Source organism: Oryctolagus cuniculus, chromosome 4, assembly GCF_964237555.1.
Source record: "Oryctolagus cuniculus chromosome 4, mOryCun1.1, whole genome shotgun sequence".
Taxonomy (NCBI): domain Eukaryota; kingdom Metazoa; phylum Chordata; class Mammalia; order Lagomorpha; family Leporidae; genus Oryctolagus; species Oryctolagus cuniculus.
Window position 1 is genome coordinate 25,502,519 of NC_091435.1, and position 26,267 is coordinate 25,528,785.

General features: G+C 38.3%; 1 protein-coding gene across 5 annotated transcripts in view; it reads right to left on the reverse strand.

Annotated features, from left to right (window-relative positions):
• The window catches only part of NCAM2 (neural cell adhesion molecule 2), a 604,741-nt gene extending 579,338 nt beyond the window's left edge, over positions 1-25,403 (reverse strand). For 4 of the 5 annotated variants that reach the window (XR_011388335.1, XM_051819201.2, XM_051819203.2 and 1 more), the window contains exon 1: positions 25,096-25,403. Coding sequence is in view for 4 of the 5 variants with exons in the window: in XM_051819201.2 (XP_051675161.1) it covers positions 25,096-25,150 (55 nt within the window). In the remaining variant the exon portion in view is untranslated. The remainder of the gene's footprint in view (positions 1-25,095) is intronic. The other variant, XM_070073156.1, reaches the window with a different exon arrangement.
• Between the last annotated feature and the right edge of the window lie 864 nt (positions 25,404-26,267).

The following is a 26,267-nucleotide window of genomic DNA, read 5'->3' on the forward strand; positions in this document are numbered from 1 at the left end:
TAAATTTTGCTAAGGATGACCTTAAATATTCTTTGCTCCCAGAAAATTTTCATTTCTGAGCATTCAAATTGAAACTTTAAAACACTTTTACATCTTCTTTTCTAATCTCTGTCGTTTCTCAAATAAATCTTAGCTACCTGCAGATAACTATTCTATTTGTTAATTCTATTCTATTTGTCAATATTATGTTAATATTAGAAGATAGCCAGACTCACTCTTGCCAAATTTCATGTCAGTCCCTCCCTTTATCACCATTGCTATATCATGTAACACCAGTATTACTCAGGTTCTCAACAGGTTCATCAAACTTACTTCACTTTAACCTTCTAAATACCTCTACATAGAATAAAGCTTAAATTATTTTTCACCTGACTTTGGTTATCATTCACAACTCAATAAATCTACTGACAATTCTTTAACTCTATTTTCTCATCATTGCCCCAAAACATTATCAATTAACTCAATAATTTTCAGTCAAAATATCACATATACTTTGAAATATACTTTGGAAATAAGGTTATTATCTCCAAATCTCATTTTTTGCACAGAGTAGTGTAAGTTGTTTCCATTAATTTTTCTTTAAAAATATCTCTACTCGACGTGGGACTCGGCTCACTAGGCTAATCCTCCGCCTGTTGGCGCCGGTACTCTGGGTTCTTGTCCCGGTTGGGGCGCCAATTCTGTCCCGGTTGCTCCTCTTCCAGTCCAGCTCTCTACTGTGGCCCGGGAAGGCAGTGGAGGATGGCCCAAGGGCTTGGGCCCTGCACCCGCATGGGAGACCTGGAGGAAGCACCTGGCTCCTGGCTTTGGATTGATGCAGCGTGCTGGCCATAGTGGCCATTTGAGCAATGAACCAATGGAAGGAAGACCTTTCTCTCTCTCTCTCTCTCTCTCTCTCTCTCTCTCTCACTGTCTAACTCTGCCTGTCAAAAAAAAAAAAAAAAAAAAAAAAAAACTCTACTCTGTGAGAAAATGAACATTTACACAATAGAATAAATCACTAAGAAATAAAATACACTGCTTTGATTTCATGTAAAATTAATATGCTAGCTGCAGATGCTAGCAAAGACTTTAATAACAGGGGTTTCAGTGTCTAAAAAGTTAGAAACTGAATTCTCTCAATTAAATACAAAATATTAAAGAAATAGATACTCAGTATCTTAGAGTATCCCTCAATATGACACTGATACAGAAGAGATAAAATAGTATTTTAAAACAACACTTGTTTTTAATTTTTTATTTTTCCTTAGAAAACATTACAAAAGGTATTTATATAGAATAGTGGAAGCAATAATCAGGTACATTTAAATAATTCCTTTAAGATAATATGAAATTTTGTCTTAATTTCTTTTTCCTGATACCAATCATTTTTTTCTCTTCTCAAGTTGAAAAAAGTTGATTTAAGACAAAGACATGGTACTTGTTAGCACTAAGTAATTAAACAAATCACTATTTCTTTAAGGGATTTTATCTTTTCATTTGAAAGATTAAAATATTTAAAAATAGTTTCCAAAATCTTTGTATTATTACTAAATATTTTAATACCCAATGGGTTTTTTCCCCCTAAGTTATCTTGAAAAACATAAAGCTCAACTATCTTCCTTGCTCCAGGGGAGAGCTGCATTGGAAAAGCATGGTGTCTGGCCCCAGCCATAATGGTTATCAGAAAGAGCTGATACACTGTAGGTGGTGAACAAAACTGATTGATTTTCTAGTTCTTCCTGAGTCAAAGCCTCATATTCACTCTGCTACCTCAATCAAATTCTCAGCACTTTGTGCACACCCATACAATCAAATAGCATTCACAGGCCAATATTACATTCTGTCACTTATGTGGAAATATCACATATTCTTTGTATTTTTGCATTGGGAATAAGTGCATTATTACTGATCCTAGGCAGTAAATCCCTTGAGAAAAGGATCCAGTGTTTATCCATCTTTTTATTACACATAGGGTTCAATGGCTGCATAAAGCAACGTTTTGACAAATAAGAATGGGTGAGTGAAGTAAAAGCAAATGTCCTCAAAGATATATTTGTGAGCTTTTCTTTATTACACTTCACTTTAAATTGTTTTAAGATAAAAACACCAATATCACTGAAGTATCTAAAACACATACACAAAAAACATTAAATAACAATGTTCATCTATTTGTGATATGCATGTAGATGCATATATACATAGACACTTATCTGGTATTCATTTATGCATGTATGTGAGTGATTTACACTGTAAGTACATACAGATTCCCAAGCTTTAAACTCTTTCCAGTGATGACTATATGAAGTGATACTATTAAAGGGGTTTCAATCATTTCAAAAGACAGCCTGAAAGACGCTGTCCATTGAGCTCTTTGCATTACCTAAGTGAAATTATTTATGCAACAAATTTATTTTAATATGAGTTACTTGACAACATGAGCAGCACTAACTATTCTAGTGGATTTAAAAAAATTAAATATTTATTTTATATATTTAAAAGGCAGAGTTACACAGTGAAAGAGACAGAGAGAAGTCTTCCATCAGCTGGCTACTCCTCACTCCCCAGATGGCTGTTGCCCACTATGCCACAATGCTGGCCCCCTCTACTGGACTCTAAGATCAGAAAAGTGACTACTGGAAAAGTTTCAAAAATGGATTAGGGGTATGTGTTGGTTTTATACAATAAATAAAAATGAGTGGAGAGAACTTATTATGGAGAGAACTGTTAGTTCACGAAAGGTTTAAAAGGATCCCTCTAGAAAATTACACTGGACTTTCAAGTGGGGGAGTTCAGATTAATCCTACTTTCTGTACACATAATGATTACTATTATGCTTTCTCTCCTTTATTCTCATTCCTTACTTACAAGTCTAAACATTGAGTCTTTATCAGCCTCAAGAGTCTCTAAAGCTTGTTCCTCCTGGCTTTCCACCCTGTGGGAACTGCAAAAGTTAAGAGCCAAGAAGTCATCACCATGGGTTTTCAGACAGTATTTTTAAATACAGCATGGCAGAATGGGAGTCTCCAGTGATAGGTTTTTTTTTTCCTTTAAAATCCTATTTATTATATTATGTCATAAGTCAAAGTAATTCATATGGGTTGTAACTCATGAAGCAATACCAATGTATATAATGAAAATGTTATCACCCTCTATTGTCATTTCACTTGATGTGCAACTTTGGAGACCTTTCTTCATGCTTACACCCACATACACTAACTTATCCATGCATACATATTTTTGCTTTCTACAAAAATGATACCATACTGTGTAAATTCATCAATTTCTTTTCATTTTAATCTAATAGTAACATAACATGCATATATCTATATTGAGACCCAACTTAACTAATAATAATAACTACATAATGATATTCTATAGCATACATATACCATATTGAAACCATTCTCCAGTTAATAGGCATCTAAGTTTTATGCAGCTTTCCCTCCAAGTGTTGTAGAGCTCTCTTCAAATATTTTTTTACAGTCTCCACACTCCCAGTTTTATTTATTTTTTTAAAACTTTCATTTAATGAATATCAATTTCCAAAGTACAGCTTATGGATTACAATGGCTTCCCCCCCATAATGTCCCTCCCACCCGCAACCCTCCCCTTTCCCACTCCCTCTCCCCTTCCATTCACATGTGATAGGTTTTTAAAGTCAACATCCAAGATTTGAAAGAAAGGAATGTTTTCCTAATGTATCACTTTAAATAGAACAACAAATGACTCAAGGTTGGGCTTTTGGCATAGGAGTTAAAGATCCACTTGGGGTGTCGACATATCTGAGCCATGGGTTCATATCCCAGCCCCGCTGCCAATTCAACCTTTCTGCTAATGTGCATCTTAGGAGGCAATTAGTAATTGCTTAAGTACTTGGGTCTCTGTCACCAGTATGAGAGAACTAGGTTGAGTTCTGGGCTCCTGTCTTTGGTTTCACCTACTCCAAGCTGTTCTGGACATTTGAACCAGCTTGTGGAAGATCTCTGTCTCTGTCTGCCTTTCAAATAAAAATGAATATTTTTTAAATAATCAGAACAACGGAGTTTATTTTAAAAATGATGCAAAGAAAAAGAATATAAATGCAATTGTCTGACCAGTTTCTCATTTCCTAAATAAAGAAGAATACAACCATTTGATGGAAAGGAGGAAAACAGGTGACTGACAGTGCCATGCAGAACTCTGCCTTTCCTTTTCTTGTGTTGTAATTCTTGGTGAAACACAGAATATAACTAGCCAGCCCACCCAGTTCCCCTGTTCCTTAAAATCTTTACCACTAACCACAACTGACTAAACAGAGAGAAAAATAAACTATGTCATTGTTCTCCAGGCGCAAGCAAGAATATTGCATTAGATTGATTGACAATAGTACGGTACAAAGATTATAAGTCTTTTGGGACACTGAACTCCTTAAGTTGCCAGCCTCTCGAAGTCTTTATTGGATCTCCTGCAACGTGAAAGAGATTTAAAAAGGATCTTATAATTCCTTTATAAAATAAATAAATATACTGCTAGGAGAATCAATTGTTACTGAGGGGTCAAGAGCTTATCCTGATGGTTCAAAGTCTTTGTTGGCCGGCGCCATGGCTCACTAGGCTAATCCTCCACCTGTGGCGCCGGCACTCAGGGTTCTAGTTCAGGTTGGGGCACCGGTTCTGTTCCGGTTGCTTCTCTTCCAGTCCAGCTCTCTGCTGTGGTCCCGGGAAGGCAGTGGAGGATGGCCCAAGTGCTTGGGCCCTGCACCTGCATGGGAGACCAGGAGGAAGCACCTGGCTCCTGGCTTCAGATCAGCGCAGCGCTGGCCTTAGCAGGCCATTTGGGCAGTGAACCAATGGAAGAAAGATCTTTCTCTCTGTCTCTCTCTCACACTAACTCTGCCTGTCAAAAAAAAAAAAAAAAAAAGTCTTTGTGTCCTACATCATAGTACTTGGATTCCAGTCCCAGCTCCAGCTCCTGACTACAGACCCTAGGAGTCAACAGTGATGGCTTAAGTAAATGGGTTCCTGCCACCCATAAGGAGTACCTGGATTGAGTTCCTAGCATCTAGCTTGGTCATGTAGAGGCCTAGCCATTCCAGGCCTTTGGGGGAGTGGACTAGCAGACAAAAGCCCTCTCTCTCCCTCTCTCTCTCTCTCTTTCTCTCTCTCTTTGTGTGTGTGTGTGCATCTGTCTCTCATGATATCTCTCCTCTCAAATAATTAAAACATTGTTATTGAGCCATCTGCAAGAATCACTGAAGCTGAAACCAGGGAAACCAATATTATAGACTATGCAGGAGACCACCACACAACCAGAGTTGGTGAAAGCTAAGGTGGAGTCTGATTCACTATTTTTTTTTTTTATTTGACAGATAGAGTTAGACAGTGAGAGAGAGAGAGAGAGAGACAGAGAGAAAGGTCTTCCTTCCATTGGTTCATTGCTCAAATGGCCACTATGGCCAGCACGCTGCATCAATCCAAAGCCAGGAGCCAGGTGCTTCTTCTGGTCTCCCATGCGGGTGCAGGATCCAAGCACTTGGGCCATTCTCCACTGTCCTTCCAGGCCACAGCAGAGAGCTGTACTGGAAGAGGAGCAACCGGGACTGGAACCCGGCACCCTTATGAGATGCCGGTGCTGTAGGCAGAGGATTAACCAAGTGAGCCAGGACGTCGGCCCCTGATTCACTATTATAAAACCACGGCTACTGCTGTCATCATAGATTGTACAATATACCTGTAATAGATATTGCCAAAAGTCCAGGCAGAATTAAGATTTACACTTCAGACAAACATGGAGAAAAAACGTAGGAATATACTTCAACCAGAATCCAGACAACACTCTAAGCCAGGTGAAGAGAGGAGGTGGGGAGTCCTTGAGAGTGGAACACAGCCCTGGTATGAAATGGGGCACATTGTTGAGAAAAATCACCTAACTCCTTGATGCAGGATTTGGACAGTTTTCAGTTGGCCTAGTAAGAAACAGTGGAATAACCCTCAATTCCACATTCTACTGAGCTATGAAGATTTAAACCATGATGGTCAACAGAGAATACCTAGATACAACAAAGTCCCCAAATGACAAACTTAGCAGAGGCCACCTGCTCTTAGCACAGAGTGGAGTTTTAGGTGAGCATTTTTTTGTTTTACTTAAGGTGAAGAAATTTCATGTATTTCATATATACAGATTTAGGAACATAGTGATACTTTCCACCCTATGTGATCCATGCTCCATGATTTTCAAAGGCTTGAATTCTCTTTGAAAATCTTGAAAGGAAGTTTGGTAAATAAATTATCAAAAAAAGGTGATTATAACTTGGCTCTAGAATAATATTAATGAAGAGAACTAACAATAACTGGGCACCTATGATGTTACGGGCATGATTATTATCCTCATTTTACAAATGTGAATATTGAGGAATATTCCTTCAGAAGAAAAGACTTCAGTAACTTAAAAACTCAATCATTTGCTCAAGATCTCATGTCAAGCAAGTGGGAATTGGAATGCAAATCTGGCAGACTACTGACTACTCTTAACCTCAGGCCGGCCTGGCACAGAAGAGTATTTTGAAGACTCAAAGGGTTATGTATAATTGTGAACAAAAGTTATAACAATAACTACCAAAAATTTTGCTTTCAAGGAAAAAAGGAATGAAAAAAAAGCTATTTAGAAATTTAGGCATAGAGATTTAGGCTTCTCTGAACACAAAAGAAAACTGCAAATAAAATACAGACACTGAGGTATTTGCTGGAGATAATTCTTTGGGCCACAGGATCAAAATTTCTTCACAGGAAGCCACCTTCATCTTGTGCATGGGAAACTGCTTCACCCCAGCATTAAGCAACTATTGGCCTCAATGTCTGGAACTGCCATGCACTGACACAAATCCATTTAGATTCCAACCATTCAGCCAGGATGCTTCAATGAACAGCCACGTGATGTGAATTCTGAACACCTTAGAAACAAATTTCACTGGTATCCCCAAAGCATAAAGTAAAGGAAAATGAAAGAAATGTGGTTAAATGAGATCACTCAATATGGCTTCAGAAAAAGGAAATTTCTTTTCCAGATTTCATTTTATTTCCTGACACCATAAACTAACCAAATGAAAAATCTCATGGAAACCATCGAATTTGAAAACCCTTATTTTGATGCAATTAATTGTACTCAGTAGCTTAATTGTCCTGAATATATAGGAAATATATAGGAAAAAGAATCAATGTATTTCACAAAGTCTCTTGACACAAATGAATTTGTTCTCTGTCATCAGAAATAGAAGCATGTAATCCTCCACAGGTACACAGCAATCAAGCACTGAGATACAGGAGAGTTTGCATCTACAGTTTTATGATTCAACACTTATTGTGATATTACAAATATGCTGAACAACTTGCAAGCAACTTTGTACCAGGAAATACTACAAATCAGTTGTGCAGCGCAATGTAAAGGAGGGTATAATACTTCCAGAAACTTAGCAACCTTCAGATCTTCAGTCATAAAATGGAGAAAATGAAATAAAGAATTGAAGCTTGTGCAGGCAGTTCAGTTATAGTCTCTGAGCTGGAACCAAAATGTCATGCTCTAAATGCTGATTTTATCTGTATTCACTGAATATGTTTTGATGGAAAACATCAATTATGAATATTTGTATGCTGGTAGTTTATTTTATAAAATAAGGTGAAAGAAATCTTTAGTTGTTCCTTTTGTGTCATAGAAAAGACAACAGATATTGTTTTATAGCCTTGAGAAATTAAACACTGGTGAATTAACCTACAGTTACACAAGTATGAATACTAAGTCCAATGTTTTATCAAGGAGAATATTTTCTTAAAGGCAAAAATAAGCAAGGAGAAAATCATTTGCAATATTCAAGAACTTCAGTACTAACAATAATAACGCAACAAACATAACAGATATTTTGATACAGCACTGAATGTCATGATGAAATACATACTATAATGTATATATATACACACAAACACTTATATTTATGTATAAGGGGTCTTCAAAAAGCTCACAGAAAATGTATGCTTTCATAAAAGCACTATGCATTTTGTACCAAAATAAACTTATTTTTAAAAGATTTATTTTATTTATTTGAAAGACAGAGTTACAGAGAGAGAGGTAGAGACAGATAAGTCTTCCATCTACTAGTTCACTCCCCAGATGGCCACAGCAGCTGGAGCTGCGCTGAACCGAAGCCTGGAGCCAGGAGCTTCCTCTGAGTCTCCCACATGGGTGCAGGGGCCCAAGGACTCGGGCCATCCTCTACTACTATCCCAGGCCATAGCAGAGAGCTGGATCTGAAGAGGAGCAGCCGGGTCTAGAACCGGCGCCCTATAGGATGCTCTAGCGCTTCAGGCCAGGGTTTTAACCTGCTGTACCACAGTACCAGCCCCCAAAATAAACTTATTGTTTAATTTCATTTTCCCTGATCGTTTTGATATCTTTCACATAATCACACATACACACCTCTACACATACACCTACACACAGAAGTATACATTTTACATAAAAATTTACATTTTTTCCATTTGAGAACATAATGCTGATGAGAGCACCTGACACAAGAACAAAGGGATCTAAGAAAGAGAAATTACAAAGCATGCACAGGGTTTCATATGCCAAGAGCCTCAATACTTGATTTTGTATTATACTTCCTTCCAACTCACTATGTACTTTCTGGAAGAAATCATGTGGAGGTAATGAATTGGTACTGCTGACACCTTGGTGTAGAATGAAACTCTGATGAGTGAGTTGGCATTATCACCTACATTTCTGTATTTAACCTGTCTCAATAATCAGTCTCAAACTAATATTCCTTATTTCCTTTTAGATTTATCCTTCCAAAGGAGACCCTAGCCCCATTTCTATTTTTTATCCAACTCTTCCAGATATCAAATTAATATTTTTCCTTAGCCTCTCTAAATCTGAGAACATTATTCTCCTGTCTAGTATAAAAATATGCACAAATATCATTTAAAAGTTTAGCCTTTTTTAAGTTGTCTACTCACATTGTTACAACTTGGCTTATTCCAAATTGATGTTCCTCTCATTGCCAAACATTGAGTGAAGTCCTCACCCATTGTATCATGGAAGGCACTCAGATCTGCCAAGAGTCAAACCAACCCTGCATTCAAATTTCACTTTGTCCATTTCATAGCTATATGACCTCAGATAAATCACTTTACCTCCATATCCCTTAATTACCTTAGTTGTCAAATTGAAAAATACATTGGATTAGATATTGAAAAACTCAAGCATAAAAACGGCCTGCACATAAAGTATGTATCCTTACATGACTACTACTGCACTAACAAAAACACAACTGCACATGAGGTTAATGGCTTCCTCGTATTTTGGCCTGCCTGGGAAAACAAAATTTCATCCAGGCAGTCTGTGTTCAAATTCCCACCTTTGCCACTGTGCGGCTTTATGACTTTGGCAAGTTGTTTCATCTTTTCAAATCCTCTTCCTCATCTATAAAGCAGAATCAGCCTCACATGTAAATTTAGAGGCTTATATGAGATAACACAAGCAAAACACAGAAAACTGGGACACTATTACTACTTCACAAATGTTGCCTTTTGACATTGTTACATTCTCTGCTAAAAAGGCCTTTCCAGTGTTCTGTGGCAGACATACTTGACTGCCTAATTCGCATACCTCTCCCTCTTTCATTCTTCCTTACTAGGTGGACTCTAAACTCAACTGGTCAATTCAGAGCTTCCAGGGTGGCAGACCTCCCAGTCAGCAACAGGATGGGGTTGATGAATTAAAAGAAATCATTTCAATTTCATCCTCCTTCCCAGTGACTGCTTTAGGAGTGTTGATATAAAACAATTAGCCTGCTAGATGACTAATGGGGAATTTTCCTTCAAAGAAAGTTAAGTGAAATATGTATTACTTTCCTAACATCGGAGAGTATTGCATATGAATGAGACACACAGAGCTGCTGAATCCAAGATTTGTCCATGAAATCAAGGTAAAAAAGCCAAAGCCATAGTTAGAAACCTGAAATCCAAATCTGCCTCCAGGTGGCCTCTCATGCGCTACAAAAGATTTTAATTTTAAGGCATTTTGAATTTTTTCATCTCTTCCATGCCCCCAAAAGCATCCTAAACTAAATGTAGTTTCATTATAAAAGCATTCAGTAAGTCAGACACAAACTTATGACTTACTAAATTATTAATAATTAGTGTTTCACAATAAGAGAAGCCATCTGAAATACAACTTATATTTAAATATTAATACTACATATACTCCTTTATGAATTATACCAACCTTAACAATCAAGCTTCCTTACCTTGCAAACGCTCTGAACCCCAGCCTCTTTCCACTAAATCTTACTGGTTCTATATGCTCCTTAATCTCTTAAATTAATAAAAGATTTACCAATTGACTAATTGGTAGTCACTGATCTGGAATTTTGGTTATTTAAAAGAAATGATAAGATGACACAATAGTTCTAGTTTTAATGTTTTTCAAGTCTGTACTGTTTTCCATTATGGCTATACGAATTTATGTCCCCTCCCCCAAATGGCACACAAGGATTCCATTTTTATATATTATCAACAATACTTTTTATCATCTCTGTTTTTGATAACTGTCATTCAAACAGGTGTGAGGTGATATATCATTGTGATGTCTAATTTGCATTTCCTTGATGATTATAAACAATGAATATGTTTTCATATAACTTATGGCTATTTGTATCCTTCTTTTAGAAAATATCTATTCTGTTCCTTTCCCCATGTTTATATTTGGTTATTTGTTTTCTGGAAATTGAGTTGTTTGAGTTCCTTTTCTATTTTAGAAAGTACCCCCTTATCAAAGGTATAGTTGGTAAGTACTTTCTCCCAATCCATAAGTGGTCTCTTCATTTTGTTGAAAATATTTCTTTGTTGTGAAAAGGGTTTTCAATAATCTCATTTGTCTATTCTTGTTTTTGTTTTCTGTGTTTTGGAGTCATCTGAACCAGTAATCTCATGTTTGGGTATATAGCTGAAGGAAATGAAATCATTATGTCAAAGATAAAATGTGTGTAAAGATACTCCCCTCTCAACACACATGCACAATTACTATTCAGCCATTAAAAGAAGGAAGTTTTGTCATATGCAAGAAGGTTGGTGAAACTAGAGGACATAATGTTGTAAAAAATAAGCCACGCACAAAAAGACATGTACTTTAAGAATTTACTTATATGTATATGTACAATCTAAAAACCTCAAAATCACACAATGCTATTTCCTAAGGACTGGATGTGGGAAAATGAAGAAACTTTGGCTAAAAATACGAAGTTTCAGTTAGATAAGATGAATGGATTTTGGAGATCTACCACATAGCATGGTTATAGCTAATAAAAATATGTTGTATACTTGAAAACTGTGAAAAGATTAGGTAGTAAACATTCTTACCATAACAATACCAAAAGTAAGTGAGGAGAAGGGTATGTTAGTTAGCTTGACTTAATTTCACAACCTATTCATCTAGTAAAACATTGATTTTTTCACAGTAAATATATATAATTTTGTATGCCAATTATACCTTTATTTAAGCTAGTTACAAGAAAGAAATAAAGAGAGAGAGAGAAAAAAATCTTCCATCCACTGGTTTACTTCCTAAACACCCCATAATGTCCCAGCCAAACTGGGACAGGCTGAAACCAGGTGCCAGGAACTCCATGGAGATCTTCAATGTGTGTGGCAGGGACCCAAGTACTTGAGTTATCACCTGCTGCTTTCCAGGGTTTGAATTAACAGGAGGCTGAATGGAAAACAGAGGTGGAAGCAGGTACTTAGTAGCAGCTTAATCTGCTGCACCACAATGCATGCCCCAACTGTGTGTTTATGGGGCTGAGGAATAAAGTAAATGACTAGAAAGAATTGGAAAAAAAAAAAAACTGAAACTAGAGTTATTCTTTGTGCCTGCTTTCTCCCCTCATTAATCCCATGCCATTTTTACTCACAGGAATAAATATATATTTAGTACAAATTATTCCTGAGTTTGTATCTCATGTCCTTCACTTAATTAGATGTTGCCCATGTTTTATAAAATTCAGTTCATGGGACTGGCGCTGTGGCACAGCAGATTAAAACCCTGGCCTGAGGCATTGACATCCCATTTCGGCGCCAGTTCTAGTCCTGGCTGCTTCTCCTATCCAGTTCTCTGCTATGGCCTGGGAAAACAGTAGAAGATGGCACAAAGGCTTGGGCCCCTGCACCCGCATGGGAGATCTGGAAGAAGCTCCTGGTTTCTGACTTCGGATCAGCTCAGCTCAGCTCTAGCCATTGTGGCCATTTGGGGAGTGAACCAGTGGATGGAAGATGTGTGTGTGTGTGTGTGTGTGTGTGTGTGTCTAACTCTCTCTATAATTCTGTCTCTCAAATAAATACAAATAAATCTTGAAAAAATTCAGTTCATATGTAAAAATAGTCACAACTTCCATATATGTTTGGTGTTAAACAAGTAAGTTACCATTATGAAAACACCCTGTAGAGTGACTGATGGCTTTCTTCTTTCGTTCTATTAACTCATCGAGTGCTTAAAAATAGGCATTGTTCATTTAGGGTGAAAGTTTCCTGCAACCATTCCATGTATTGTATCGTCAGACATCTCCTTCTCCTCTTGAATGTATAAGACTATGAGGGATTTTAAACAAGCTCTATTGACATCAGGCAAAACTACCCAGGTTCCCTTCTCATTCTCGTTTCATTCATTGGCTGGTGAATTTCCCTCCCAGAAACAAACCATTTTGATTGATTCTTACTATGAGTATTTACTCTGTACTTTCATTCAACCTCAGCTCTCTGCATGAATTTCTAGTTGGAGACTAAAATGTGTTTTGAAATCATAATTCATAAACAATACTTTATACTTTGAAAACATTGAAATTATCTTCTCCATCCAAATTCACATCTACAGACATCACCTGAAATACATGGATTTTTTAAAAAATTTGATTTGTTTATTTGAGAGGTAGAGTTATAGACACAGAGAGACATAGAGAGAGGTCTTCCATCTACTGGTTCACTCTCCAAATGGCCACAAACTGGAGTTAGGCTGATCTGAAGCCGGGAGCCAGGAGCCAGGAGCTTATTTTGGGTTTCCCACGTAGGTGCAGGGGCCCAAGCACTTAGGTCATCTTCCACTGCTTTCTCAGGCAATAAGCAGAGAGCTGGATCAAAAAAGGAGTAGCTAGGGGGCCGGCACTGTGGTGCAGCGGGTTAAAACCCCAGATTGCAGCACCAGCAAATATGGGCGTCGGTTTGAGAGGCTACTCCACTTCTGATCCAGCTCTCTGCTATGGCCTGGAAAAGCAGTGGCAGATGGCCCAAGTCCTTGGGCCCTTGCACCCACGTGGGAGACTCAGAAGAAGCTTCTGGCTCCTGGCTTCAGATCAGCTCAGCTCTGGCCGTGTGGTCATTTGAGGAGTGAACCAGCGGAATAGAAGACCTCTCTCTCTCTGTCTCTACTCTCTGTAGCTCCTCTTTCAAATAAATAAAATAATTCTTTAAAAAGAGAGAAAGAGAGCGAGAGAAAGAGAGCGAGAGAAAGAGAGCGAGAGAAAGAGAGCGAGAGAAAGAAAGAAAGAAAGAAAGAAAGAAAGAAAGAAAGAAAGAAAGAAAGAAAGAGGGAGGGAGGGAGGGAGGGAGGGAGGGAGGGAGGGAGGGAGAAAGAGGAGCAGCTAGTCCAGGGGCCAGTGCTCATATGCGATTCCAGCACAACAGGCAGAGGCTTAGCCTACTATGTCACAGTGCTGGTCCTAACATGTGGAAATTAAAATGAGGTAAAAATATTGGGGTGAGAGGCTGCAGAGCAGGAAGAATCAAGTGAAAGTTGACTAATACAAAAGTCCCCATTCCCACCATAGTTAGTAGTTAAATCATTTGATTTCCCTAGCAAGAGAGAGATGCATTTTGCTTAAAGAAGTCACTGTTCATCAAATAATCACTGTGTTAATGCATAGTGTAGGAAGGAAGGTATTTTTAATAAAACCTTTCATTATAATAGAAATGAAACAGGGACTTCGAAGAGAAAATACATTAGCAACTTAGGATATTGCGTAACATTTCAGAATTCTGTACTAAGAAGCATTATTTTAAGAACATGAGACTACAAAAGTTTGAACATTTCATATCCAGTCTGGGTATGTTTGAGGTTTTCAAAATGCACAGAAGATGACTTAATGTCATTCAATAACCTACATTGACTTGTTTTTAAATTGCAGACTACCTGCAATCCCCACAGAGGCAGAATGCATTAGCATGGGGCTGATGAGGGGGCTGTGATACAGAATGGCTCATCTAGATAACCAATTAAGGTGATCATAAATTAGATAAAATCTGAGGGGGCAAAATGAAAGTAAAATGGATAAATCAGAGGTAATAGCAGTATATTTAATTGTAAACTGTGTTTCAAGCTAAAAGTGCATACACCATAATGGTAACATTAGTGAGTGAGTGGAAAGCAGACAAATAAATAGGTGATAAGATATTCTGGAGTACGAGAAAATGTATTCAGTTAAATTAACTTAAATGCTTTTACTACTGGGGACCGAGAGAACACCATTCTGAAAATCATGAAAAAGAAAAAAACATGGCTACAAACAAAGGATATTTGAGGTTAAATGGAAGCTAGTTTTTTAGAGAGACAAAATCTAAGTGCCAATGAAAATAATATTAAAATTTTTTCTGTTACTATAAAGTTTAGTATTGGTTTCCAATAAAGTTTGAATGAATAACCCACTTTTTAGTAACCACTTGAGATTATCTTGAGGTCTTCAAATACTTGCTCTATTGATGTATCAGACATTTACTATTGACAGCAACCAATCTGGTTAATTATATCATCATTAGCATATTAAGTCCACTTCATTTATACATATACACATAAACATATTTTGAAGACTTCTAAATTCTCAACAATAAAACCATCTCCTATGCCCCAAATAAGAATGTAAAAGAACAAATCTTATAGAAAAATACAGTGTGCTTTCTTCTTCGCTTAATTAACTTTCAATGAGTAGATAAGATTAGGGACAAGGCCAGGCATCTTTCCTGTTCCTCATGAATGAACTAATCACTCTTAATCTTATTACTTTAGAGACATTCATGTATTTATCAAAAGTCTGCCACATGCAAGACAGTGTTGTAAACAAAATATTTATTCCCAACAAACCAAATCATTATCCAAAGTTGAGAACATATGTTTTCAAATAATCGTTTGTTTGTGCTTACTTCTGTAAGGTAATATTTAAATATTCATTCAGCATATACTTGCTAAGCATTCACTGTGTTCCAGAAATAAACTACTGGGCACTGTCTGATGAAGGGCACTGTATTCAGTGGGAAGCCAGCACAGAAATAATTTCTTGTTCTCACCAGGTTTACACAAAGAATTAGAGTATAGTATCATCATCGACTTGCTCTGCAATGACTGGAATAATGACCAGTATAATTTATATAGATATTACATATAACAGTATGTTTAAAAGTATGTTAAATATATATATATATGTATATTTGTTGAAGGAATGAAAGCTATGTACAGTTCAATCTAAGTGTGGAAGAATAGTAACACATGTAGGGATTGTCCAGAGAAAGAAAAACAGGAAGGTATTAAAAGACCCAGGCTGTGCACACATAGGGTCCAAGTCTGGGAAACTCTGAAGTTGCCTTAAAGTGTTTAGTGTGCATAGTAACCATCAATGAGGCTGCGAGAACAGCGTTGTGCAAATGGATAAAAGGCAAACAGTATTAACTGTTTTGTCAGGAACTCCCAAATAATTCAAATTAAAGTTAGACCTCTAATTCAAATTAATATATTCTATAAGCACACCCCAAAATAAACTCTGAAACACACTGTGATATGAAGTACATACTACACCAAGAAATGACTTTCTGGTAATTTTTCATAGATATAAATAAAAGAAAAGTTTAAATAAAACCAGAGACATTATAATAGGAAAATGTTACATACTTGGAATAAAATATAAAAGTTCTAGCTCTCTCATTTTTAAAGTATTTCTTCATGAGCAAATAATTTTACCATTTACTGGTACATTTTCATGTATTCTAGATTGGAAATAACTTTTAACTTTAAGGATAATTGTGGGGCATGAGAAACGTAAATTAAAGTTGATTATAATCATATTTTATCAACTACATTGCCCCATGGTGCATATATACAGCACACTTTAAACATTAAATTTTATAACATACCTTTAATTCTTTAATAATTCAAAGGTTTTATCTGACTTTTCAGTACATAATTTATAGAAAACATAGGTGAAGCCTGTTATTCTATAAAAAATAGTATGAACAGGATTGCAATGTGCCTAATTTCAGTTGCTACTGAAAAGTTTTAAGTGATTTATCCATTAAATAAATTAAAAAATCAAAAGGATGCAAATATCACAGATGGGTTTTTAACAAAGTATAAGGCATACACATCATTTTGTATTTTAACCTTCACATAAGCTGTGCTCAACATTGCTCTCATGTATGACATGAAATCACTGCTAGAATATAAACATGCAATTGCTCTGCTTGGGCAATATGTCCAATATATGTGATTGTTAGAGAATAATAATCAGAGAGAAATTAAGTGAGACAATAAATATGTAAATTATCAGAAAGCCTGATACTAGAGGTATGTGAAAACTCATTGAGAATGGCCAAATTACAAGCAGAGAAAAAATGTGCACAAGCCCTCTCATCACTATTTAGAACAAAGTATAAGTGTGCTAATTTTCTTATATGGGGATCGATTTATATTAAAATATAGGCATTTGCCATATTGTATCAGTTTACTTTATAAATAGAAACATGCATTTATGCTATAACACCATCTTTATCCCTTAATAAGACTGGTGTCTGAAAATTTGTATAGTGGAAAACACCGTAGCTTGTGAAAAAAGACACAATTGAGATGAACACCATTCAAAGCCTGCAAAAATTTGTAACCAAGCTCTAACAAAAAGCACAACAATCTATTTTAAATTTTTTGTATTTTAATTTATTTGAGAAGCATAGAAAGAGAGAGATTGAGATACACAGAGACAGAAAGATTGACAGAGAGAGACAAGAAAGGGTGAGAATCTCCCATCCACTGATTCCCTCCCCAAATGCCCACCAAAGCAGAGATGTGGCCAGGCAAAAGCCAGGAAGCCAACAACTCAACCTGAATCTCCCTTAGAGGTGACAGAAGCTCAAGTTCTTGAGTCATGACTGCTACCTCTCAAGGTGTGCATCACCAGGAAACTAGAGTCTGTAGCAGTCAGGACTGAAACCCAGGTATTCCATTATCAAATGTAGGCATTCCAAGCAGCTTCTTCACCATTTGAACAAATGCCTGCTCCTTACCATAACAATCTCAATTAATATGCTAGCATACTTAAGTCTCCATTGCTATTTTTACCTTGCCTTTGAATCTTTCAAGATGACCAGTCTGCAGGACATTCACACTGAAATGAAAACTAGGATACATGTGTAGTCTTCAAAAACTAAAACCGGCAAAGCAAACAAACATTATCACAGAGGACAAAAATTATACTAGACATCAAGATTTTCTTAAAGCCAAAGAACAAGCTAATACTTTTACTAACAGAAGGCACTTACATTGATTTTTCACATTGTCCTTTATGTCTTCATAGGTTGCTAAAGTTTATTGTTTAATAGTGGGAAAGCTTGCTTTTGATCATTTTTGAATCAATGAGCTGAGCAAATCATCTATGTATCCACATAATTACTACATTATAGCACATCATTCCCCTATTTGCCAATGGTAAAAGTAAAGTGCATCAAAGAAATACACAATAGCAGAAAAGCCTGGACTACATTTCAACGGTATTTTATTTTCTTTGGCTATAAATGTTGGTGTCATTCTATAGAAAATACATAAATGTTCAAGGAAAATAGTCACTCTAAATATTGGAAACATCATCTCTGAAAGGTGATTTTAACAGTATAAGTGAGATAATCAGTTAAAATTCTCAGCAAAATTCCCTGGCATACAATAGGGATTCAAAAATACTAGTTACATTTTCTTCCCATGTTTATCATTAGAAAATTTTTCAATTCTACAGGCAAAACCAAAAATCATTTTGTTTTCTTTGAGTTTTTAGTTTAGTTCTTATTTTGTATTAACTTAATTTAATTTGGTTTAATCTACTAGGAATTAGTAATAATTTTTCTAAACTATGGGAAAAGCAGAGACATTTAAATGAAAAATGTTAAAAGCAAATATTATATACATACTTCTGAAATTTTACCCAAAACTCTAGATGAGTTTTGAACAAATAAGATACAACCAGATGGCAAATGAAAGTGGAGAAGTAATTCTGGAAAAAAAATGACAAAAAAATCAAAAGTTTGCATTTTCAAATTTATTAATGACATTTACATGTAGATGTCAACATGGATATCATAATTTTTACATACAAATTTAATAAGTTATTATTTTAAATAGTCAAAAATAAATGATTTTCCATATTTATTTTACCCAATTCACGTTAAAACAAAACCATTGTTTCTGTCAAAGAGGATTTACGCTTCAGGTGCCACATTCTTACCTATTTCCCTAACTGAATTTGTTGTAAGATGCATTAGTTTTTCCATAGAAACATGAGCCAGCCCATCCACTCACTCCCTTTTCAATTTCCTCATGGCAGAAGTCTTCAAAACAAATCAAACTTGGTTCACACTTTTTCTGCCCAAATATTTGTTTCCAAAATTTCACACAATAGTTAGACTCAGTTTGGCCTCAGGTCACTCTACCTCCCATTCCCAGCAATAGTTCCATGTTAAAGTCCAAAGACTCACCTGTTGAAACTGTTTAATGAATCTAAACTATTTAATCGATCCTTAAACTGGATTTATTAACCTAGATTATTTCTATTCTCTGAATACTTTCCTCCTTTCCTGCAATTTGTTCACCCATAACTTTTTTTCCTTTGTATTATTTTCTCCACTTAACACTCATCAAACTGAATCTCTCTCTGCTTCAGGAAGTGGTAAGGTGGTATCCTGGTTATAAGAACAGACTTCGCATGTGTTTCTTGCTCAAACTCTGCTTCCTAACAGCGCAAACTCATAGTTACTTTAACGTCCTATGCCTCATCTCCTTCTTGGGAATGGAGAGGATAATAATAAAATAATGATTAAGTGTGTGTTAACAACAAAGCCCAACAGTTAGTAAACACTCAATAAATGTTGCATCATTTCAAGCACTACACTCCTAAAGACTCAGACAATTTACCCATTTTGTTGAACAGTTTATTGATCTCCCACCTGCTTATTTGATTTTTGAAAATTGTATTTTTGTTTTCTAAACTTCAGATATCAACCAAATACCATCTCTTCCCATGTGCATGTGAAAAATATATCAATTTTTTAAAAAGGCATTGAACCAGAAGTTAGACAATCTACTCCTAATTCCAGATAACTAGAAACTGCAGTTGGAACAGACAAGTCAGGTAACAGTTGCTCTGTACCTGAATTTCTTCATCAATAAAACAAAGCTGATAGTCTTCCGGATCGTTACTGATCATTAGTTATAAAATCATCAGAAGTAGTGTAGACAAGTGATTTACACTGTTACATGTTTCTGCTATTACACTCAATGTAAGGCCTTAGCATTTGTTAATTGATTAGCTGAGGAAATGACTCAGAATTTGAATGTTTCTTGAGCTAAAGATATGTTAATTTTTAAAATCTATGTAAAAGTATTGTTAAGAGAACTTAATTAAGAGTTTTTGAAGACCAGAGCTCTAGCTATGATCCATTTTACTCTTCTGCTTGCTCTTTAGTAAAGTCCCATGTTGTAACTGTGTGCCTATCCTTACCATCTGTTCTGCCATAAAGGAGCCTGATGTTGGCCTCTAAATAGGATTCCTGATGCAAAAAAGCAACCCAATACCCGAGACCTTTTACTACCATCTACTGGCAAACTGTGGTAATGAATACTTGTTCCATCACTGCTGTAAATGGTGCCCCCTGGAGTTGTTCATCACACAACCAATGAAACTCTAATAATGCTGTCTAATGAAGTGTCTGGAACCCAGTGGGTGTGAGTAACTGTTAGATAAATGAGTAAATGATAAATGAGTCACTTATCAATGAGCTAGATAATCTCTACCATCTCAATATTTTTTGAAAGAGCAACTTATAACGATTTTAAAAAATGAATAAACAAGAAGTTCTTAAGGCTTAGACAAATCTATCTATATGCATACATCTAAAAATACCAACATTACTTGCCATAGTATGTTGGACATTTAACAAGGTTAACAAGGTACCCATACATATCTATTATTGCAAGCGCTCCTCATCAATGAACATCTCGCCCAACCAGCCAGATAATTTTTTTTTTTTTCAAATGAACAACAGTGGTTCTAAGCATCTAAGTTGTTTCTTCAAGGACAAGAGACTCTTAGGAGTCCAGAGGTTTCATGACTCCGTGCATTTTCCTTTTCCCTTTTGGTTTTAACAAATAAGACAGAATCAAGAAAACTTTGATCCTTTGATCTGAAATTCCTCAAAAATCTCATTCTGTGAATTCTGTGCTTGGAAAACAGTCTCAGGTTTTCCAACCATCCCTCTTTATTATTTAAATTTAGCCAAGCCTGTTCCATTACGTCATGGCTTTCTAAAATGTCTTCTGGTGTTTGATGAATTGTTAGTGGCATACATGAACTTGTCAAACTAGGAACTGCATTGATAGTTATTTGGGATTAGCCTTATTATAACTGCAAATTGTTAAAAGTTATTAAAATGTTTAAGAGAGTGTCATAGAGAAGCACTTTTATTTGCTGAATAATTAAAGAAAGCTGAACTCTATGAAGTGCAGTAATATTACATTTAATAAAAGCACTGATTGCATCTCATATCTTGCAATTTGGAAAATTAAAACAAATTGACAATCTTTTAAATAGGTCTATCCTTAATATAACTAGGATAGTATAAAGCACACAAGGAATTTAGAACTTAGGTCAATAAACTTCAAAAACAATCATATTCTCTTCAAATGAATGTTAAAATTATCAAATTGATGTTGCATACACCAACACCCAGAGGCCTAATTGTATTTTGGATCAAAAAGATAAAGCACTAGAGACTCATTCTACCACTTATTAATCATTTTTCTTCATGCCCTCCATGTCCATTGCTATGAGAGATGACCCTGAAAACAGATGAGTTAAAATGATTTCCCAAATGTCAAAAGCCAGAGAAAGCAGCAGGACTAGTTCCAGAGCCTTCTGATTGTCGATGCCGTTTGTATTTGCACTGCTTCAGCACAAGAAAACAGGCAAAAACAAATTACACTGTTCAGCTTGGTTACTAGCCTCAATCTCTGTAGCTCATTTCTCAGTCCTAGCTCTTTTGAAAGAAGCCCATTTTATTTACAAAACTACATGAAGTTTCACTTTCTTTTTGCACTGACTGAGGTTCTTTTCTTTCATTAATTCCTTCTCTACTAGGCTAATGCCTCCGGGAGAACATTAGCCCCCTGCGTCATTGAAAAGACTCATCAGACACTGGGGACCCACCAACTTCTTTCCTGCTCTGTGGGCTCCGATTCAGCATTGGAAACTGAAGTGCAAAAATGCTCTGCTTAGCTCTTTTGACATAGAGCAGGGAAGGATATCCTCTGGGTTATTCACTGACAATGACGATGTTAATTTACACCGCCTATCTTCTCTAAGTGCAAATGACTACACAGCTGATTCAATAGAGACCTTACACAAAGAAACCAGCATCAAAGAACAAGGGCAGTGTAGATAGAAAAAGGATCTAAGAGAGGCTGTAACTAACTGTGCATCAGCCTAGACAGAAGAAGAGTTTGTAGCGATCTCTCCTGTGGACCTGAAACTGGTAGACACCCACACACCTGTCCTCTATTTTCAGAAGGTACATTTCTCCAGTGAACAATGACTTACTAGCACTTCACCAGTAAGAGTAACAGTAAGCAGATGCTTGGTTTAACTAATTAATTGGGCAATTCACTCCCCCTCATCTATGATTTTGGCTTAAGTAATGCGTTCTATGTAATAGATTGCCAAGCAGATGAATGGCACTGTTTTCACCTTATGGTTTAACACAGCAGTGCTTTTATTTCATATGTATGAGCATCAGGTAACAGAAGTTTATTAATCATACTTGGGCAAATATTAAAAGAATAAAATGATTTTAAGCATTAAAATATTCCAGGAAAGCGTCAGAAATTCAAAAAGTATACTCACTATTCATCAGACACTCAGGTTAGCATTTGAGATTTATGACAGAGACTATGACCAACTTTTGAATACAAAGAAAAAATAATTGCAAAAGTTACAAAATTACAGATTTCCCTTCCACTGACATTAAATCCAGACTTGACAATCACATCCCAATCTTACTTCATTAGATATTAACCTTGCACTGGACATGAGAGAATTTGAAAACAACATCATAGCTACAAAATAAAAGGAGGGGCTCTCACCACAGCAGAACAATCACACTGTGTTGAAAGTTGGAAGTAGAACTATTAGGCCTCATTAGCTAATTATTATCTTGGCATCCACTTAAGTTAGTTTTTCACTGTGAATGTCATTTTTTCCTATTCAACCACTGTGGTTCAAAACGTTTTGACTACTTAAAAGGGAATACATCATCATTGCCTTCCCCCAGTCTAACTGCACACCACTTTCCAAAGCAATAGCTTCAATCATGCTTCATAAAATCCCCCGCAAGTATATTGTTGGAAACATAAATCAGCAAGCTGGGATTTTAGTATTTCTAAGGCTAGCCCAGGGATCACAGACTGGCAGCTTTTCCATGGCCCCATTTACCAAAGAATAAACAAAATTATGAGTTACAGTAGGTCCATTTTTTTAAAACAGCTCCCAGTGGTATGCCTGATACTTGCTGCTGCATCCTTAATTAGAGAACAAAACACTAGCAAAGAGGAATTGGACGAGAACATCTATTTCTAAGCATCTCTGGCTTCATTAGGACACATAGCACAGAAGTATACATGCTGCTTTCACAAAAGCTGGGTCCCTCTGATACACATCTACGCGTCTGAGGGTGCCACGCATTTTGAAATTGTACTAGATAGCGACACTCTTTACGGTGAAGCTCTCCTTAAACCTGTTTCTTTGCAATGAATATGGGCTCCCCTTCAGGCATGTTGCAGGCTCAGAGTCTCTCTTTTCAACTCCCTTGTATTCTAAATTACAAATTAGTTGGGTCATAATTTCAAATACACGCTGCATATATAGACTAATATGGGTTCCTATGTGTTCTATTTAGATCTAGACATTTAAAAATTCCTAGATTTCTCTGTATCCCCAAATTCCAACGCACTTAGTGTTGGGTATGATAAATTCAGACTGCACAACTGAGACATTTTTCTCCTGCAGACTACTCATAGTGCAATCATAAATCTGCATAAACTTGCTTCTTCTTATGCCCCCACCTTTCTCCATGCTATCCACCACACCTATTTAATTGCAGTTGTATTGAGCTTCAATTGTCTAGGACTCTTAGTATTCAGAGAAGCCTGTCTACATTATAAATGAACAGTTAAACACAATCTCAAAAAATTAAATCAGCCTATCTGCAGGGCATAAGTGTATGTTGATCTTTGCTGTAGGAGTGATTGAATCAACCGATGGAGCTGATATTGCCTCCAGATGAACATATCTGCAATTTTGCTAAGACTGAAATATTGCATACTCTATGTTATGGGAAAATAAGCAGCATTTTACCAAGATATTTCACAAACTAGAGCAAAATCTAGCATGTGCCTTCTGATTTCTGCACATAAAATCTGCATCTAATCGTGTTTCATCAGTCACTAACACTATAGCTTTGGGGAGGAGCAGGGCAGAGAAAGGAAGGCTTCACATCCAGAATGTCAAGCCCTGCTGAAGAATGATAGAAGGACTCAGAGTGGGGAAGAGCAGAAACACATTTTCCGGGCTTAAAATGGAGTTCTACCACCCCCTGCTGGACTCCACGAACACCACAGACGAGAACAAAATGCTTAGAATTGAATACGGTCGGAATATTTTAACTTGTCTTGTAATTTATTATTTTCTCAAAAAAAAAAAAAAAAACCACGTTCATGGCACCCTAATATAACAATCTGTGCAATTACACACTTCACAAAATTAGTGCTCTTTTCTGTAAAGACTTTCACTAATGGATGTTTCAGCATTTTGTTTCCCCCAATTAAATGTCCAAACTTGTCCGGACAGTTGAAAATGCTTGCATTTACTGTAAATATATTTTATATGAACATATACCATTTGAACGAGCAAAATAAATTCCTGTCTCCTTCTACAGATAAACAGAAGGAGCGTCCACAAATTCTCTATCAGGTTATTCCACTAGGCTATTAAATATATATATATATATATATGTAGAGATAATAGCTCCCAACACTTCTCCACCCCCCAAAAAATCCTATACAGGTTTAATTCCAATTTGATGCTATATAATTCTTCGACCTCAGAGTATTAAAATGGGTGTGGGGGTGGAGGGTCAGAATGAATGACTGCAACACATCCCTAGTTTTATCCGTTTGCTGTCTTACACACACCATCCATGGCCCCTCTCGTAGTTCCCAACAGAAATAAGCCAGCACCATTCACTTCACAGCCAGAAATCGGGGTCTTAGGAAAGGGGAGGAAGAGTCTCTAAGAATTGAATCCCTTGCACACACAGCGATATTTGACAGGCGAGTTTAACGCTGATAGTTTCCACCGCTTCTGTAAAACACCATCGTGCCCTTTCCTCCCGCAACCTCAGATATTTAACTGTTAATATACACGCACACACGCATCCGGTTTTTTGGAGAAAGAACAGAGAGAGCCACAATCCCAGCTAAAGCAGCAGTTTCGCCTCGCTCTCCTGCCCACTGATGCCCATCTCCAATTCTGTATTTTTCTCTTCTCTTACGTGAGGGTCTCAGCAAAAACAGATACCATTCCAGCTCCAAAGAAAAGAGCAAAGAATCACAGCAGCACCAGCAGCAGCAATCACCGTAACTTTAGTGCCTGCCTCTCCTGCTGCCCCGAGCTCCCCTCTTCGCCTCTCTCGGTTGGGTGGAAGGGGGAGGGAAAGTAAAGGCGATAAAGCACCACACTCCTACCTTGCCCGCTACTGACAAGCAACCCGAGCAGGTAGAAGGCGAGGAGGAGGCTCATGTTCAGGACGTGACACTGGTGGACAGTTCCAAAGTTAGCAAGTCCAGCCCTGTGGAGAGAGAACCTTCCGCTGCCACGGCCGCCTCAGCCAGAGCCGCCGCCGCTCCCGGGGTGCCCCAGCCGCCCGCAGCCCGCGCGCTCCTCGCAAAGTGACTGCAAGCTCCGCGCCTTGCCGCACTATATCCAGGCAGCGGCGGCGGCGGCGGCGGCGGCGGCGGCGGCGGCAGAAGCAGCACCAGCGGCCGCCGAGGCGGCAGCAGAGCCGGGCGGGGAGGGAGGCGGGGGCGGGGGCGCGGAGGGGAGGCGCGGCCGAGGCGTATCCCTCCGCGCCACACTGCCGCCGCTTCTCCGTGAGGCGCGCGGCCCCGGGATTCGTCCGCAGTGGAGCTCGAAGTCGCGGGTTCGGGCCCCGATGCCTCGAGCTAGACAGAGCGGGCTGGGACGGGCTCCTCCGTGAGGTGATGGTCCGTGCCAAACCCGTCAGCCCTCTGCACGCTGAGGGACGTCCCCTCCCCCCTGCCCTCCCCAGCCCGGGCTGAGGCGGGCGGGGGAGCAGCGCTGAGCTCCCTCGCCGCTGAGGGCCACTTTGGGGAAGCGGAATCTACCGCTGCCGCCGCCGCTGCTGCTGCTGTTGCGGGCGCCTGCCGGCTCCTACTGTCCACGCGCGCCCGGGCGCAGCGGCAGCGGGGCATCCGCGGGCCGGGCGGGGGATACCGCGCCTCCGGTTCTTCCAGGGGCGAGGCTGGGGGCTGGGGGCATATCTCTCGGGCCCTCGCGCGACTCCAGGCTGGGACAGACCGGCACCCTCGGAGGCCGGCCCCTTCGCACGCCGGCCACCCCCACGCCGTCCGACCCGGGGGACGCGGCTGTCCTGCAGGGCAGCGCCGCCCGCTCCTCGAGCGCCAGCAGGGAGGCGAGGGCTGCACAGCGTTTCTTTCACCCCAGTGCGGCCGAGAGCAGGCGCCTCGAGGGGTCTGAGCCGGGAAGGGGCCCTGGCCCTGCTGCGTCCTTGGAGGACCGCGAAGCCCCTGGGCGCCCCCTCTCCGCGGCTCTGCCCCGGGTCCCCCGCGCTCAGCCTCGGCCAGGGCCCCAGCGAGCGGCGCCGCCTGGGAGGTAC